This window comes from Mustela erminea, chromosome 13, assembly GCF_009829155.1.
Source record: "Mustela erminea isolate mMusErm1 chromosome 13, mMusErm1.Pri, whole genome shotgun sequence".
NCBI classification, from domain to species: Eukaryota; Metazoa; Chordata; class Mammalia; order Carnivora; family Mustelidae; genus Mustela; species Mustela erminea.
The window spans coordinates 92,111,912-92,128,246 of NC_045626.1; the positions used below are offsets into that span (position 1 = coordinate 92,111,912).

At 62.7% G+C, this 16,335-nt stretch overlaps 1 protein-coding gene across 4 annotated transcripts in view; it reads right to left on the minus strand.

Moving 5' to 3' along the window:
• GALNT9 (polypeptide N-acetylgalactosaminyltransferase 9) overlaps positions 1-16,335 on the minus strand; it is a 71,592-nt gene that overhangs the window by 40,718 nt on the left and 14,539 nt on the right. For 2 of the 4 annotated variants that reach the window (XM_032311543.1, XM_032311545.1), the window contains exon 2: positions 9,017-9,197. The exons of 1 other annotated variant lie outside the window; for it this stretch is intronic. In XM_032311543.1, coding sequence (XP_032167434.1) covers positions 9,017-9,197 — 181 coding nt within the window. Of the gene's footprint in view, positions 1-9,012; positions 9,198-16,335 lie in introns of all 4 variants that reach the window. One more of the 4 variants, XM_032311544.1, reaches the window with a different exon arrangement.

Sequence of the window (16,335 nt, forward strand, 5' to 3'; positions counted from 1 at the left end):
GCTGGGGCTTAGTGTGGCCATGCATCACCGGAGGTGGCGGCCCTCCCACCCGGCTCCCTCTGCCACGGGCTAAGTACCCACTGCTGCCAGGCTGCGGCTGCCCTCGGGACTGCGCGGCACAGGGACCCAGCCCCTGCACGTCCGCCCTCCCCACGGTGGCCATCGTGGCCCCCCGCGTCCGCCCTCCCCACGGTGGCCATCGTGGCCCCCCGCGTCCGCCCTCCCCACGGTGGCCATCGTGGCCCCCCGCGTCCGCCCTCCCCACGGTGGCCATCGTGGCCCCCCGCGTCCGCCCTCCCCACGGTGGCCATCGTGGCCCCCCGCGTCCGCCCTCCCCACGGTGGCCATCGTGGCCCCCCGCGTCCGCCCTCCCCACGGTGGCCATCGTGGCCCCCCGCGTCCGCCCTCCCCACGGTGGCCATCGTGGCCCCCCGCGTCCGCCCTCCCCACGGTGGCCATCGTGGCCCCCCGCGTCCGCCCTCCCCACGGTGGCCATCGTGGCCCCCCGCGTCCGCCCTCCCCACGGTGGCCATCGTGGCCCCCCGCGTCCGCCCTCCCCACGGTGGCCATCGTGGCCCCCCGAGACCCCTGCTCTGTCTCTCACTCCACCTGAAGCCAGTTTGAGATGATCGTCTGCCACGTGCGATGAAGCGGTCCTGACCCGGCGCCGGCCCTGGAGCGCACATCCCCAGTTCGCTGTGCGGCGGGAGGGCTCTGCCTGGACGTGCGGTGAGCTTCTCCCTCAGCAGACGGGACAGCCGGGACCACCAGATGCTCACGGCCACGCATCTGACTGCCGCCTCGTCTCACAGAGGTTCTGTCCATGGGAGCTGGGGTTCCCTCGGCAACAGGGCTGTGTCCTGACCCTGCCCTCTGCCAGGACAGGCAGTCCCAGCTTGGGGCTGCACCTCTGTGGGTGCAGGGGAGGGCCACCCGCCAACCTGTCCGTTGAATTCTCAGCCAGCCCCCAGGATCTGAGAGGCCAGAGAGCGAGTGGACCGAATAGCACAAGCTCCTGAGAGAAGCAGACTAGCACCCCTGCCTCTCACAGCTCGCAGGCAGATGGGCGGACGGCCCAGGGCACACGAGGCAAGGTCTGTAGATCTTTCCGGGAGAGGGTCCTCTGTTCTTAGGACACACAAGATGCAGACACATATTTTTCTAGCCCCTCGGGAGGGTGTGAGGATGTGACACTGGGAGCTACAGCAGCCACATTGTGACCATGAGGATGGGTGTGGCAGAGCAGAGAACCGGGGAGAGCCGGGGCCCTGACGCAGTCAGCCGCTGCAGTCAGGGTCCAGAGGCGTTCAACTGGCAGCTGGTTACAGGAGGTCAGGAATCCCTTCCTTGTGTAGCCACTTCTAGCTGAGGTGTGTGATATTCATGTGACATTATTGTCACTGACAGAGAACATGCACTCTCTCTGGGGGACCCCAGTCCTCCCTGGGGTGTCATCTAGCCCATGTACCTCAAACACTGTGATGCGCGGTCTCAAATAGGGGCGGTGGCCACCGTGCTTCCCAGAGGCCACAGCAGCAGGACGCACCCCTGCATGCCTCGGCCAGGACCCTCCCACGGCAGCCAGCTCCCACCCACAGAGCGTGGTGAGGTGAAGCCACGTGTCTCTGGGCAGAGTCACAGAGAGGAGGATCCTTTGTTTCCGGGGCCCTGAGGCACCACAGAGGCAACCCAACCGCCATACAGGGGTTCCCCGGTGGACAGCTGGGGTCGGCATCCACGCGTGCGACCACCCCTGGACGACACCAGCCCTGTCACTGCCCCGCCACGGAGCTCCCAGCCATGGAGGCCACTGACATCACAGCCCCAGCTGAGTCCAGAAGGTCCCCACGCGACCCATCTGATTCCCGCCTCCGCATCCGTGACACCCGGTGTCCATGCAGCTGCGGGGGGGGGAGGGCTCAGCAGGCAGGCGCTGGCACACCGTGGGGGCTTCCTGCAGGTGCGCTGGGGGCCGCACATGTGGCAGGTGCCGGCTGGCCGGGCAGCTGAGCTTGGTGCACGGCGACGCCGGCTCGGGCTCCACGTCCCCCCCCCACAGCCGGAGCCGCAGGCAATCCTCAACCGCAGGGACAGCTCTGAGAGGATTTATAAACCCACAGAGGAGCAGGGCTGGTTACGAGGCCCTGAAGAGCCTCTTCCAAGGTCTCGGTTAGAGCGCGTGGCAGGCACGTCCCTGCTGGCCTCTCAGGAAACAGGGCCACGGCAGTGACACTAATGGAAATTTATGGGGACGCCCTTTGTGCCGCTGGAGGAATGAGCGCAGGACAGAGAGGCAGCACCCCTCCCGGGGGAGCGGCGGGCTTCGCCTGCCGACAGCGGGACACACATCTATCTCCCGTCAGGGGCGCCGGCCCTGGGGGCTGCGCCTTCCGGAGCCATGACAGATGTTTCTGGGAACGGCTGCCAGCGGGTTCTCAGAAGCATGTCACCCGGGGAGCGTTTCCGCCTCCCTGAGGACGCCTTCCTGGGGCTGGCCCCTGCCTGCTCTGGGGGACACGCTCCCACACTCCCAGGAGCGTGCACACAACCACGGAGACCTTGGCAGGCAAGGCCACACCTCTGCGAGGCCTTCCCGCTGGCCGGGCGGCAGAGGGGGCCGAGGCAGGCAGGACCCGGGGGGCCAAGAGGCAGAATGGCCCCCACCGCGAGCAGCGTGGGGCAGACCCGTGCGGCCAGCCTCCCGCGTCCACCTGTCCGTCCGGGCAGCTGGCTGCGAGACCTCCCAGAAACACGGGGCTGCATGCCCAGCCGTGCACACACGCACTTGCTGGCTCATGCATGGCGCACACGTACACACAACCACACACGCACACAGCATCTCACCTAGAGACCCGGGGACACACCGCAGACATAGACGGCCCCGGAAGACATCAACGGCTCGTACTTTCTCGTGTGCAGAGTTAAGGGAGCACACATACTGCGAAGCCACTGGCGTGCCCCCAGACCCAGATGTACAGGCAAAGCAGCCGCAGCTGACCTGTCCCCACCCGTCCTCAGAGAGACAAGGCCACGGCCAAGAGGCAGCCTGCATCCCCAGCTGGAGGGCCCAGACTCACTGCACCACAGGCTCACCGACACACAGGCTGGTGGTGCTCCATCCTCGGACCCCAGGAAGGCCTGTGGAGCCCAGCAGACCCACACACAAACCCCCACATGTCAGAACCAGGGCACGGGACCAAGCGGGACAGTCGCAGGGGCTGCGGGGTCACTGCCTCATGTGCTGACGGGCTGGGCAACCATCCTGCAGCCTGGACACCTCCATGCACCCTGTGGGGTGCCACGAATCCCTGAGCCATCGGTGCGGCCCGTGCCCTCCAGCCCCTCCAGGTTCGCCCTCAGACATCCCTGGGGTCACAGACCCACCGTGGGCCAGGGTCCGGCTCAGTATGGAGGACTTCTGTTGGCCATCAGCCCCCGCGGCCCCATGGGGCCTCTAAGGGTGGACGCAGCCCTCACCCCCTGACAAGCTCCAGAGCTTGGGGTGAAGTGGCCCTGCCCCCGTCCCAACAGATCCCCAGCTGCGAGGGAGCCCAGGACAGGCGGCCTCCCCTCTCCCCATCTGGCTGCAGCGGGCTCCAGCCTCGCTCGGGACCCCTGCCCTCCCCACAGGCACTTCCCTCCTAGGCACAGACCCCAGTCTCCAGGGGGGGCAGAAGGGAAGCCTGTCACCTGCCTTAACTGACCACCCTCCCACTCAGGACGCCCCGGGGCTGCAGTTCCGTGCTCCCTGGCCAGTAAGGGAACCACGTGCCTTCCCCTACAGACAAGACCCACCTACCTCACCCCACATACTCCCATGACGACTCCCCATCGGAGACACCTGCCTCCTCCGACCGACCCCAAACCCAGGAGCCTCAGGAGCCGGGACCTGGCACGAGGTACTGGATCCAGCTCTGCTTGCGGCCCAGGCACTCCATCAGACTCACCAGCGCCGGCCGCCGAGCTATGCGCGGCGCAGACGGTTAACACGCACGGAGACTCTGCAAACAGGCAGCAGGGGGCACGTTACTGCACACGATGGAGGACGGCTCGGGCTCGGCCGCTCGCGTTTACGGTCCTGGTTAATTTGGATCCGCCAGTCTCCCTTTTATTATCCCGTGGGCTGGTCTTAATAAACAAGATCTATGTTATGTGCTTTGTGGCATAATTAAAGCTGCTGCTTAATTGGAAAAGCTACCCAGTCCAGACAAAGGGAATCAATAATTACCTAACGCAAGAAAGTGAGTGAGAACCGTAGTTTGAGAGCGGACAGAACCGTGGGTCGGGGCCGGCACGCACGCGGACACACGTACACACGCGTGCATGGGTGCACATGCATTAGCATGGGGGCCTCACACAGACATTAACACACGCAAACACGTGCACGCCCACACCCCATGTGTGCTTCTAGTGGCGGCGCCGGCCAGCATCCAGCACGAGGCCATTTCTCACCGGACGGGTGGGCTCTGCGGAGGCTGAGGCTGTTTAGGGAGTCGAAATCTGAAAGCTAAAGGTGGGCAAAGACGAACTTGGATTTACGTGTCTGTTCAGCTGGTCATGCAGAGATGTTTGCTGGGGGCCTCTTGAGCTCACGAGGGCTCCCACAAACAGCCACCAGTGTCACAAACCGAGAGGTCAGCATTCTGCTGTGGCCCATCCTGGCCTTCTTCCCGCGGGCTCCTGTCACCGACAACGGCGTGACTACCTCCAGCCCAGACCCTCCTGGTCACGGCAACCGTGACCTGCTTGCCCATCACAGCTCCTGGAAGGTCTCCGTGGCGGGTCCGGGGCCAGCGACGGTGCGTGGCCATCAGGTGGACTGGATGGGGCCGCGGGGGTGGCAGCGGCTGGCCCCACCGGCCGTGCCCTCCCTGTGTGCTCTTGGGCCTGTCCCTGGACGCTCTGAACGGGCACGTCTGGGCTTCCTCCCAATACGGCGGCTTCAGGACAGGCAGGCTGCTTCTGGGGCGGCTCACAGGCCAAGGCCAGGGCTGGGTTGGGCAGGGTGGAATCCGTGGAAGCCCCACGACTTCACCTCTGCCCTCCTCTATTGGACGACCAGCCACAAAGCCCATCCCATCTAGGGGAGGGAGGTAGAGTCCCCGGCCCTTGAGGCAGGAGAGAGAGCAGATTCTGGAAGACAGTTTCCCTTCCATGCTTGGCTCATATGGAGCAAATGAGATTCTGGGGGGAAATGCACGTGGGGTTCATGCAAACTATGGCCCATGGGCCCAATCCGGGTACTTGACGCTTCCTGCCTCAGTTTCCCCGTCTGCAAAATGTGGGCCCTGTCTGTCTTCACAGCCTTGCTACAGGGTTGAGTGAGGCAGTGCCCGGTCTGTAGGCAGTGCTCTGCAGCACAATGCTCTTAAATAAGCCCCGGGGCAACAATCAGGCACCCCACTCACTGAGCTGCACAGGGTGTGGGTCTCCCCAGGGATGGCCGGGGCCGTGTTCAAAGTCAAGGTCACATGCGGGCTGTCACCGCATGACTATACGCCAGGCCCAGGAGCCTGGCAGGAGAGCACGGGCTCGGGAGGGCTTCTCTCCGGCTTCTAGTTTGTCATCCGCACGTGCACGGGGCAGGGGTCTGTGCGTGTCACAATCATCAAAGCCTCCCCATTTGTTTTTGGGAAAGCAATGGATATAAATAAACATGTAAGAAAACGGGACCCGCATTCTCTGTTACAAGGAGGCAGAGAGCTGTACCCCTTCCCATCGGGGTCTGTAAATCAGATCTCCATCAATTAAGGCGTATTGTACGTGTTGGCGCTTTCAGAGTTTGCGTTGATATCTTCTTCTGTAACGCGAGGCTGAGAGGGAACTGATCGCTCCCATCTGGTTTTATTTCGGCAGATGGAGCCTTCCTGAAGAGGGAGCCTCTGCCACGGGAGGGAAGGAGGGTGGCCTCAGTCCTCAAAGGGAAAGCCAGAGGAACATCTGCCCCTCAGGCAAATGCCAGCACAGTGAGGTGTCAGAGGAAAGTGCTCTGGGGACTCAGGAGTGTGCAGGGTTGTGCTAGACGGAGCAGGGAAAGCCCGTTAAAAAGCAAGAAATAGGGCGCCTGGGTGGCTCAGTTGGTTGAGCCACTGCCTTTCTCTCAGGTCATGATCCTGGAGTCCCAGGATCAAGTCCCTTATCAGGATCCCAGCTCCATAAGAAGTCTGCTTCTCCCTCTGACCTCCTCCTCTCTCATGCTCTAACTCTCTCAAATAGATAAGAAAATCTTTTTTAAAAAAATGCAAGAAGTGCAATCCAAATATTTGAGCAAAAGATTTAAAAATATACGTGTGTATGTGTGCTAAGAAGTTTTCATTTATTTATAATTTATTGTGATATTGGCTTCAGGAACAGCTTGATCTAGGTGCTCCAACTATGGCCCTGGAAACTGATTCCTCCCTACCTCCCAGCTTGGCCACACTCTGCACTGGGTTTTTCCTTGAGTTCCGCAAGTGGGCTACGGGAGCCGCAAGCTTTGGGCTCATAATCGTGAGCAGGTCCCCATGTTCCCGTTTTTGCAGTTTTACTTTGACGGAAAAGCCTGATTTTTTCCCCAGTGACCTCAGATAATTCCAACATGCACTCTGATTGGACTGGCCCAGACCACATGGCACCACTGAGCCGTAGATGTGGCTGGTGGACATAACGCTCTAATTGCCGTAATCCTGAGTCACGTGACCTGCCCTGGGGCTGGAGCAGAAGGTTTGCAGGGGTTCCCCTGTGGGAATGAGGAGCTGGAGCCCAAGGAAAGAGAACCACATTTCAGGGCAGCCAACAATGGCATCCATGACACACACTCACGTCTGCTCTATGCTCTGATGGCTCAGGACACAGCAGGACCACCAGGAGAGCCTGCCCCAGCCCAGGGCTGGTGACGGCCAGACAGAGAGGGTCAGCGCTCTCTCTGGCACTCTCAAGTGAGTGCCACTCACTTGCCGAGTCAATACTACTGCGTGCACAGGAAGGGGTTCACACAGCAGGCTGGCTTGCCTGTAAATACCCTCCCTGTGCGGCAGAAGTCTGGGACACCGTGTGTGACCAGAGCGTCACTGCTTACGGGCATCCAGGTGACCATCGGAACGCCATTGGTTACCACGTGGGGTGGTCTGTGCTGCAGAGCCGTCCATGCTGGAGCTTGAGCCACAGGGTCAGCCTGACCTCTGGGGCCTGGGGACCAAGGTCAGTCGGCCACCAAAACCCTGGACAGCAGGGCCATTGTCATACTTCATGGGGGCGGTCACTCGCTGGGGCTGGGAGGGCTCCGCGCCGTCTCTGTGGCTGCCCTGGGAAGGGCAGCTGGAAAATGCCTCTTATACCCCCCACCCCCGCCCTCTGCACTCCTCTGCGTGATGTCATTCTGTCTTTCCACAAAACACAGCGGGAGTAAAACGGGGCTGCCCAGGGTGGAGTCACGGAGCCTGGGTGGTCCTGGGGGGACTCCGGAGGCTGCTGTGCACCCAGAAGCCCAGAACCAAGAACTCAGCTCCAGCCACTGAGTGAGCCTTACTGAGGCCACGCTCCGGAGGTCAGGGTGCCCTGGGGAGCGCTCAGAAAATGCCACGCACAGTCACGCACGAGCACACACCACACATGCCCACGCACACGCGCACACCACACACACACGCGCACACGCCATTAGAGCACAGACTGGGTACGTCCGGAACCCGAGCCCCTCAAGCCCGCGTCGGTGCCTTTGTCACGTCCATTTCCCACTTCCGTCACCTGCATTTCCCACTTCGCGTGTTTCTTCAAATTGGCCTGTTTCATGCAGAACTGCATTTTTTACCCAGACAAGGAACCTGTACAACATCCCTCGAAAGGAAAGCCAGCATGGCTTATGCTTTGATGGTACCCATGACATAAAACCGCGTTCTCTCGTGTGGCGCGGGGCTGAGGCCAAGGGGGCACGTGTGCTCGGGGTCTGCCAGGACGAAGGGGAACTCCTCTGGGATGACGTCCCACAGGAACAGGAGAGGTGGACGGTGACCTCTCACTTGCAGACTCACTCGCAGACGGTGCTGTCCAGGGAACAGGCCGCTCCTACTGTCTGTTCCCGAAGCACAGGGTGAAGGGAACCCCAGGGCCGGGCCGCAGGAGGCCCACGCCGCGCTCCCAGGCTCACTTGGACCCCTGGCCCAGGACAGCTCACTCCGTGGTCTGGGGAGTCTGCAGTGAGTTCCCGCAGCCCGGCCTGGGGGAGGGGCATCGCACCTGCGACTGTGCCCCACCTGGACCGCCCCCACGATGCACCTGCTCAGGCCTCCTCCTCCCTGGGGCGGGGTGGGGGGCAGCGCAGCCCTTCCACCCAGCTCCCTGGACCACTTCCGAGCACAGTCTCAAACACATTCTGAAAACACCCCCAAGCCGCTGTGCTGGGGTTTGCTCCAGGGCTGGCCTCACCCACCCCCACTCGGCCCCGCCCCCCACTGCCAGCCCCCAGGGTCCCCCCTGCCCCAGGGCTTTCCACAGACAGAGCCACAGCGAGGAGCCCGGCCAAGCTCACCTTTCCTTCCCAGGGCCCACGTGCCAGCCTGAGGGAATTTTTTCAAGTAATCATGTCCACTTAATATGGCATTTTGTTCAAAGTCATCCCCGCCAAGGTACCTAATGAGCTTTCAAACAGGAGGTCATGTCCTGAGAGGCCACGAGGCAAGGCCACAGCCAGGGGCAGACTGGGGGCAGAAGGGCCAGGGGCTCGAGGGTGGAGAGTGCAGACAGCTTTAGGTGGGGGTGCCGTGCGAGCAAGTAAGCCCCGAGGTCCCTGCGCTTCACCGGTGTCCTGGCATGGAGCGGCGGCAAGTCTCCACCGGCTCCCAGGCCCGCGCACGTCTGCGTGGGCCGGGTGCCCGCGACCCACCGACAGCAGAGACCCCAGAGCGCAGAGCGCAGGCAGGGTGGACACGCTGCGCCGGGGATGCCTGCCTGCGCGTCCGTGCACGGCCGTGTCCGTGCTCTGGGAGCCCACAGCGCGCGGGGGCTGGGCCGGGGGGCGCCTGGGCGGCGGCCACATACTCACTTTTTTGGCCTGTAGTCCGGGATGGTCCTGTCCAGGGAGATGCGGTCGCTGAGCTGCGCGTTGTACCCGTACTCCTCGTACTTGCTCTCTGTCTCCTGGCTGTCCGCGTGCAGTGAGGCCGCCATGCCGCCCTGGCCCAGGCCCCCCGGCCCCTCCACCAGGCCAATGGGCTTGGCGAGGCCTGGCGGGACATGGGAAAGGAGGGTGGTCAAGCAGGTCCCCGGGCCCTCCCACGCCCCCAGCCCGTCCCCAGCCTTGGGCTGCCACTTCTCCCAGGCCCAACTCCAGGAATTCAAGGAAAGTCTATTAATTCAAAAAACATTTTTCAATAAAAGTAAGTTAATTTTAAGAATGCAAAGCGGTTGCCCACCCGCTCCCGGACCCTTGACGCTGTTGGTCTTTCTGACGTCACGGCACGCATACAGTGGGGCTCGACCCGGTGTGCCCACGGTCCTCCGGGAGCGCCGGAATGCCCCACGCAGAGGACTTGGCACCGTGGGGGCCCTGCCTCGGAGGGCGGAGAGGGACGGAGCTGGCCTGGTAGACCAGGCAGGAGAGGAGGCCTGTGTGCACATGGGCTGCCTGGGAAGGTCAGGACTGGGGCTTGTTGTTCCGGAACGTTCCCTGGAGTGGTCACATGTGCCAGAGAGGAGCAGGGCCGGAGTGCCCGCTGCGCGCAGGGACGGCACTCTGGCTCTCTGGGACGGGTGACTGGCACATGCTGGTTCTGGGAGTGAGGCCCCAGGGCACTGTCCTTTAACGGGCAGAAAGGCAGGCTGGTCGGCCCCCCACGTGCAGGCCCCCCGGTGCACGGGCAGCGGGCTCCTCTCCGCGCCAACCGCCCCCTCAGGTCTGTGACGTGACTGAAACAAGAGGCCGCGCCTGTACGGGGCCGAGGCTGCCCGACAAACCCCACTGACCGGCGGCCCCTCCCCGGCCAGCCGCCGGCCTGGCAGAGCCTGTGTCCCCGCCCGGGAGCCGCACACACCTTCCCACTGGCCTGCGCCGGGACCCCGCTGAGTCTGGGAGCAGGAGGGGAGCCCCGGCACCTGGACCTCAGTTTTCGGAAGTCTTGAACCAGCAAACCTGTGTTAGTGTTTATGTAGGACCGAAGGACACACGTTGCATATAAAATTGAAAAATTGCCTGACGCAGAAATCACTTCCTCTTATTTTAATATACCAAAAATACATATCTAATCATGCTACTTTTAAACGTCTGTGCTGGATTTTCTACTTTGGAAAGTCTGTAAATAGCCACCTCCCAAAGGCAGATGTGCCCTCAGACCTGAGGGGACAGCAGTGTCGGCGATCGAGGCCGGGCCCCCCCAGAGGTCTCTGGGGCCCAGGGTGGGGACCTGGGGGGTGGAGCCTGGGGGTGGGGGGACCCAGAGTGGGGTGGGACCTGCAGTGGGGGCCAGTGTGGGGGAGCCCTGGGGGTGGGTTCTGGGGGGGTTGGGGGCTGAGGGTGGGGGCGGGAGGTGGGGGCGGGGGCCGAGTGAGGCTAAGGGGCCGGGGCGTGGGGGATGGGAGGAGCCCTAGGGCGTGAGCTCCAGGGGATGGGGCCTGAGGGTGGGGGCAGAGCAGGGAACAGGAGGCTGGGGGACCCCGGAGTGGGGTCGGTCTGTGGCTGGGGGCGGGGCCCGTGGTGGGTTCCAGAAACCCTGGGGCCTGAGGGTTGGGGCTCCCTCCCCCGCGTGAGGTGGGCCGCAGCAGGGCGGACAGGCTGGGGCTGGAGCAGAGGGAGGACCCAGCTTGAGCGGGGTCAGGCCCTGGAACTCACGGGGCTGCTTCCTGTCGCTTTTTCGCTTGTCACAGTGAGACACGCACATGTGAGAATCTCCAACGGTGTGCAGAGTCACGAGAAGGAGGCATTGGGGCGTCCTGGGCAAGCCCCTGCCTGCGAAAGATGGGGCTTCCCTGGTTGTCCCCACACGCGGGGTGCTCCGGGCGGACAGCGCCCCTGCAGGGCTGCCCAGAGCCTGAGGCCCAGTCGCCCGCCCCTCCTCCCTCTACAATTCCCGGCTGCGCCTTTAGCCTCCGGTATCCCCGGGGTGACTTTGTGACCTCAGAAGGAACGCTTTCGGCTCTATTTCTGGAAGTGTCACGTCAGACAGCGTCTGTCCACGTCCTCGTGGGCTAAAGGAAACATTAGCATTCCTCCGGGCCTTCCCCTCGACGGGGGTTGCTGTCATTTATAGATTTTTTTCGGCTGCGGAGCCGTCGGAACCTCCAGGGGTAAGCTAGAGGTCTGCCGGACGTCACCGCGCCTAGTCAGCAACACTTAAAATTTTGTCACGGAGGTAGACGGCACGGTAAGTGTTCTTACAATAATAAAAATTTTAAAAATAAGCCGTTGAATTACCCCCAGAGAGACAGAAATAGCTACGCCGTGGCTTCCACATTGTCAGCCGCTGGCAAAGTCACTTAGAACAGCTCATTTTGCTGCACCACCGCGACCCAGCTCCCCACGGCTGGAGGTTGCTTCCAAGAGAGGAGCGAGCCCACCTTCACCACCCCGTGCCGGCTGTGGGCGGGCCTCGGCGAGCGAGCCACGGAGGCCACGCGGCCCGGCCTGACCACCCACTCGCCCTCGGTGGAATGTCCAGGCAGCCTCACTTGCCCTCCAGACACGCCTCATCCCCCCAAATTATGTGCATCGTCGTTGGTGGTAGGCTTGGATCTTGACTTTCGGGGCACTTTTCAGGGCGGAGAGGTAAGGATGATTAGTAACAATATTCACACAGCTCGGGCTTCGGACACGGGGCTGTGGCCAGCAGCCACGCGCCGCCACGCCCCGGGCCCCGGACAAGAGCCGTGTGCTCGGAGGAGGCCGGCCAAGTCCAAGGGGAAGGGAGGCGGGAAGCCCGTGGCACTGGGCAGCCCACGACGCCAGTGTTCCAGAAAATCTGTGAAGTTTGCGCATGAGTGTTTCCTCGTTTTTGGTGCTTTTGCAGAAAGTGAAAGATGGAAGTCCGTCATGAGGGAGTCCCCGAAACACAGACGTGGAGGCAGGCACAGATGGCAAGGCCCCGGGAGCCCCAAATGTTCCCAGGGCGCCCTGGAGTTGGGGACCCTCACAGCCAGAGGCTGAGGGCTGGACTGGCATCCGGTCTGGTTGGAGGCTCACGGCTGGTCCTGAGTGCCCGGGGTGGGTGGGGGGCTGCTGGGGCCCCTCACCGGCTCTGAGAGACATCCCAGATTCTCCTCGGTGGGGATTGAGCTATAAAGCCCCGAGCCGTTGCTCCCGGGGACACACGGGGTCGGGTTCCCGCGAGGCCCTGGTCGCCACATTTCCATCGACCCCCCAACAAGCCACCTGGTTTTACGTGTGTTTCTGTAAACGTCCCCTTCCTGAATACGTTCTGTGACCTCGTTAGCCAGCGGCCTCTGGCTCACATGGGAACCAAACGCTCGTGGCGCCCGCGAGTTCTCAGCAAAGACACAGCGTCTGTGCTCGCGGACACCCGCCTCGAAACAGCGAAACACCAGCAAGAACAGGACCAGGTGGGACCTTGAACGGAGGCTGGCCCAGGTGGGAGCGCTGAGGCCCAGACACGCCTCCTCACCACATCACCACGGGGCGGCCTCAGGCTTCCTGCCACTCGGAGAGGCTGTCCCCTAGGGCAGGGGGCGCCCCTGGGTTGCCCCAGCTCTCTTACAGCTCCGCCCATCAGGGCTTCCCCCGGGGCTCTGCGGACCCCATCTTCCCTCCTTCCCGGGATGCCCTTCGTGGGCCCCTGTCTCTTTCACAAAGACTTCCTTCCGAAGAGGCAGGACTGCCTGATCCCTGAGTGACGAGGACAGGCAGAACCACAAGAAACTTGTAAAGACTGAAAGAGGCCCGGCCGTTACTGGGGGTCCACAGCCCGAGCACCGTGAAGGCCCCGGGGTCGACACCGACATCTACAGAACCAACTTTTGTCCTCAGGTCCCGAAGTCCTGGCTTCCCCAGCTGGCCTGGTGCCGGGCGGGGCAGCGGCACAATGTCCCCTGTCCTGCTGCCGGCCTCAGGGGCTCATCTCTCATCCCATCCGTCAGGCCACCGGATGGGGCACAGGCAGGCTCTGCAGCCTGTGGGCTGAACAGTGGCGAGCTCTGGGACCTGCGGAAATGGGGTTCCTGCGGAGTCACCAGCTAAGACAGAGTCATCCTGAATTGGGGTGGGGTCCTTCTAGGAAGAGGGGATTTTGGACACTGGCAAAGAGAAGATGGCCGCATGACAACCCCCGACAGAGACTTGTGGGCCGAGGCCACCAGCCAGGGAATGCAATGGGCGGCCAGGAGCTCTAGGAGCCCCCTCCCCCGGGGCCCTGGCCTCCTGGAGCCTCCAGGCTGTGGAAGAATGAGTGGCTGTGGTTTCAGCCATCCAGAGCTCCTGTTTTGTCCGGGCGGTCCTGGAGACCCCAGGCTGACCTGCCGCCCCCGACGGTGACAGCTGGACACATGGACACGAGCTGTTCAGTCGTGTGGGGCAGCCCTCCGTCCCTCGGGGGACGGTGCAGGGACAGGCCAGATCACAAAGGTGCCCAGGGCCTCCGGAACGGGAGGGAGAGGCGGCTTTTCTGGTTTGCAATGTTCCACTCCCTCCTGTGGGGGAGTCGGAGCCCCAGACTCTCTGTCCCCGTGAATGAGAAGGGATTTCGAGAACAATGGGAAATGCATGCGTCAGCCCGGCCTCTGGAACGTCCACCCGGCTGACTTCTCCGACAGTGAAGCAGAAACCACTCCTGCTTGTTACGCTGGGACTTGATGAGGGCGTCACAGGCTGGTCGCGACAGCTGGCGGTCATCACGCTGGTCCCCGGGCCGTGGGACCCACTCCCGGTGCTTTTATCCCCACATTTCACAGAAGGACACGACCCCACCCCCCCGGCTCACCGAGGCTGCACAACCTCCTACGCACACGCTTTCAACTTCAGATCACCTCAGTTTAGAGGGAACCGGGAAAGGTCCCCAATTTCGCATTTTGACACCAAGGACGTTAATTACAAGGGCTTGTCACTTCAGCACCATTTCACACCGCGCGGAGGCAGAGGCAGGAAGGACCCCCCCTCGCGGCGGAGCGTTTTAATGGGTGTCCCTGGGCTAAAACCAAGACTTTCCAAGACAGACGACTCTGAATATGAGCAACGTGTTCACGTTTTTTTAAAAAAATAGCATTCAGTTAACAGAGAGGGTCTCCATCTGCCAGCTCGGGGTGGCAGGCCACGGAAGGCTACAGGACAGCTCTCAAAGACACCCCGTAATCGGGGCTTTGCAGACGGGATCACCGTACGGACCCTGAGATGCAGAGCGTCTGGGGCCGTCCAGGAGGGACCTACGCGCCATCAGGAGCCCTTAAAGCACAGAGTCTGTGGGAGGTTTGACAAACACGGTCGAGGGGACCGTGAGGTCTGAAGGCAGAGCTCGTATGGACGGGACGCCTGGGCCCCCGAAGCTGGAGGGGCAGGAAGGATCCACCCCAGAGCGTCCAGAGAGCCCAGCCCTGCCCACACCATGGTTCCAGCCCAGGGACACCCATTTTGAGCTTCGGAGCTCCAGGATGGTAAGAGAATAACTCTGGGCTGCTCTAAGCCCGTCGGCATGCGATGATGGGTCCCGGCAACCCCGGCACAGGGCAGAGCACCCAGGCAGAGTGCAAGCCATCGGTGCGGCCTCCCACGGGCATGCCCAGGCCGGGAGCAGGCTTCTGGAGCGGTGTGTAACCACTGCACCACCTGCCTTGGCCCCGGGTCTCCTGGCAGTGGCACAGCGACCTTGTGGACACCCTGCAGTCCCCCAACGGCTTCCCCAGACCTGGGTGCCAGCAGGAGGCAGGGAGGTAGCAGTGCCCTGTGCTCACAGAGGCAGAGGACCCCAGGCAGGTGCAGGGGTGGTTCACAGTGACCACATTCAGGGCCAGGAGGATATATCCGGATTCGTCCGTGGACCCGCAGAGTGGTTGCCCCAACAGCTGTTCCTACCGATGGCCCGGACGTTTCAGAGAAGAGCAGCTGATGTAGAGGGTCTGGGAGGGCCTTGGGGCTTAGAGCAAGTCTCCGGGCACTGCCCAATGAGAGAGATTTCAGGTGCAAGCCTGGGCTCCCAGCTCCTGTGGAAGGTTCCAGCCGCCTGACGGCACGCATGTGCTTGGGCACAGGGCCCTACACCGGCCCAGGTGGTCAGCTCCCTGCCCCCAGGCTGTTTCTCACGGCTGCCTGGAGGCTGAAAGGTTGTGCCCCTGGTTTAGACGGATGGGAAGGTGGTGGTTCGGATAGAGGCCCCAGAAGCTGGAACCTGTGGGGTGGACTTCCTGGGAAGAGGGTGTTTGCCGGTGTAACTAGAGTAAGGACTTTGGGATTCGGGTGGGTCGTAAATTCAAGGACATGTGTCCTGGTAACTTAGAGGGGGCTCAGAGGGCCACACGCAGAGGAGAAGCCTCGTGATGATGGAGACAGAGACGGAGTCGGGTGTCCACAAGCCAAGGATCGCCGAGGATTGCCAGGAGCCACCAGAGGCTGGAGGGGCGCCTGGAACCGATTCTCCCTCCGAGCCTGGGGAAGTATTCACCCCGATTACGGGGTGTCTTTGAGAGCTGCCAGCACTGATTTCAGGCTTCTGGCCTCCAGACCGTGAGAGAACAGATCCCTGCTGTTTAAGGCCACCCTGTTTGCGGTCATTTGTTACGGCAGCCAAGAGGGCACTTGTCGGGCAGGGGGAGGAGATGAAGAGGAGGGGGAGTGGGAGGTGTGGGGGGAGGGGAGAAGAGGGGGGAGGGGGGATGGGGAGGGGAGGGGTGGGGGCACGGGCGGGGATGGGGGTGGGGCGCGGAGGGAAGCTCTAAGGCAAGGGGCCGGGCGGACCCTGGGCAGGCTCGGCCGGCATCTGTCCTCTCCGGCGGGTAGCAGCACAGTTCATCCGGGTGGACGTGAGTTCAGCGGAAACGCGCGGCTCCCTGGGCCGACCCTGCAGCCGGGGTGGCGGGGCACCAAGGTCTGATCGATGGGACTTAAGTGGAGTTTGCTGGGTGGGATTTCTGGGAAACGCGTCTAAAGGGCACAGTCCCGGCTGGTGTATGTGGGTTTCGTCTCTTCCCTGCAGTCCCTCCCCCTGCCTGGAACTAGGACTCCGTGCCCAGGGCCGGAAAGCCACCCTGTGACCACGAGGCCAGAGGCCACTCACCAGGAAGGGAGAAGCTGGAAGCCAACGGGGCTGGGCGCCTGGGGCTGCAAGCAAACCCTGAAATCCGTCTCCCAGAGACGCAGGGGAGTGGGCCCTGGAGGGGGGGCAGGGGGTGGGGGCGGGGGGCTCCCTGCCGTGCCCTTCCCCCCATCCTGGG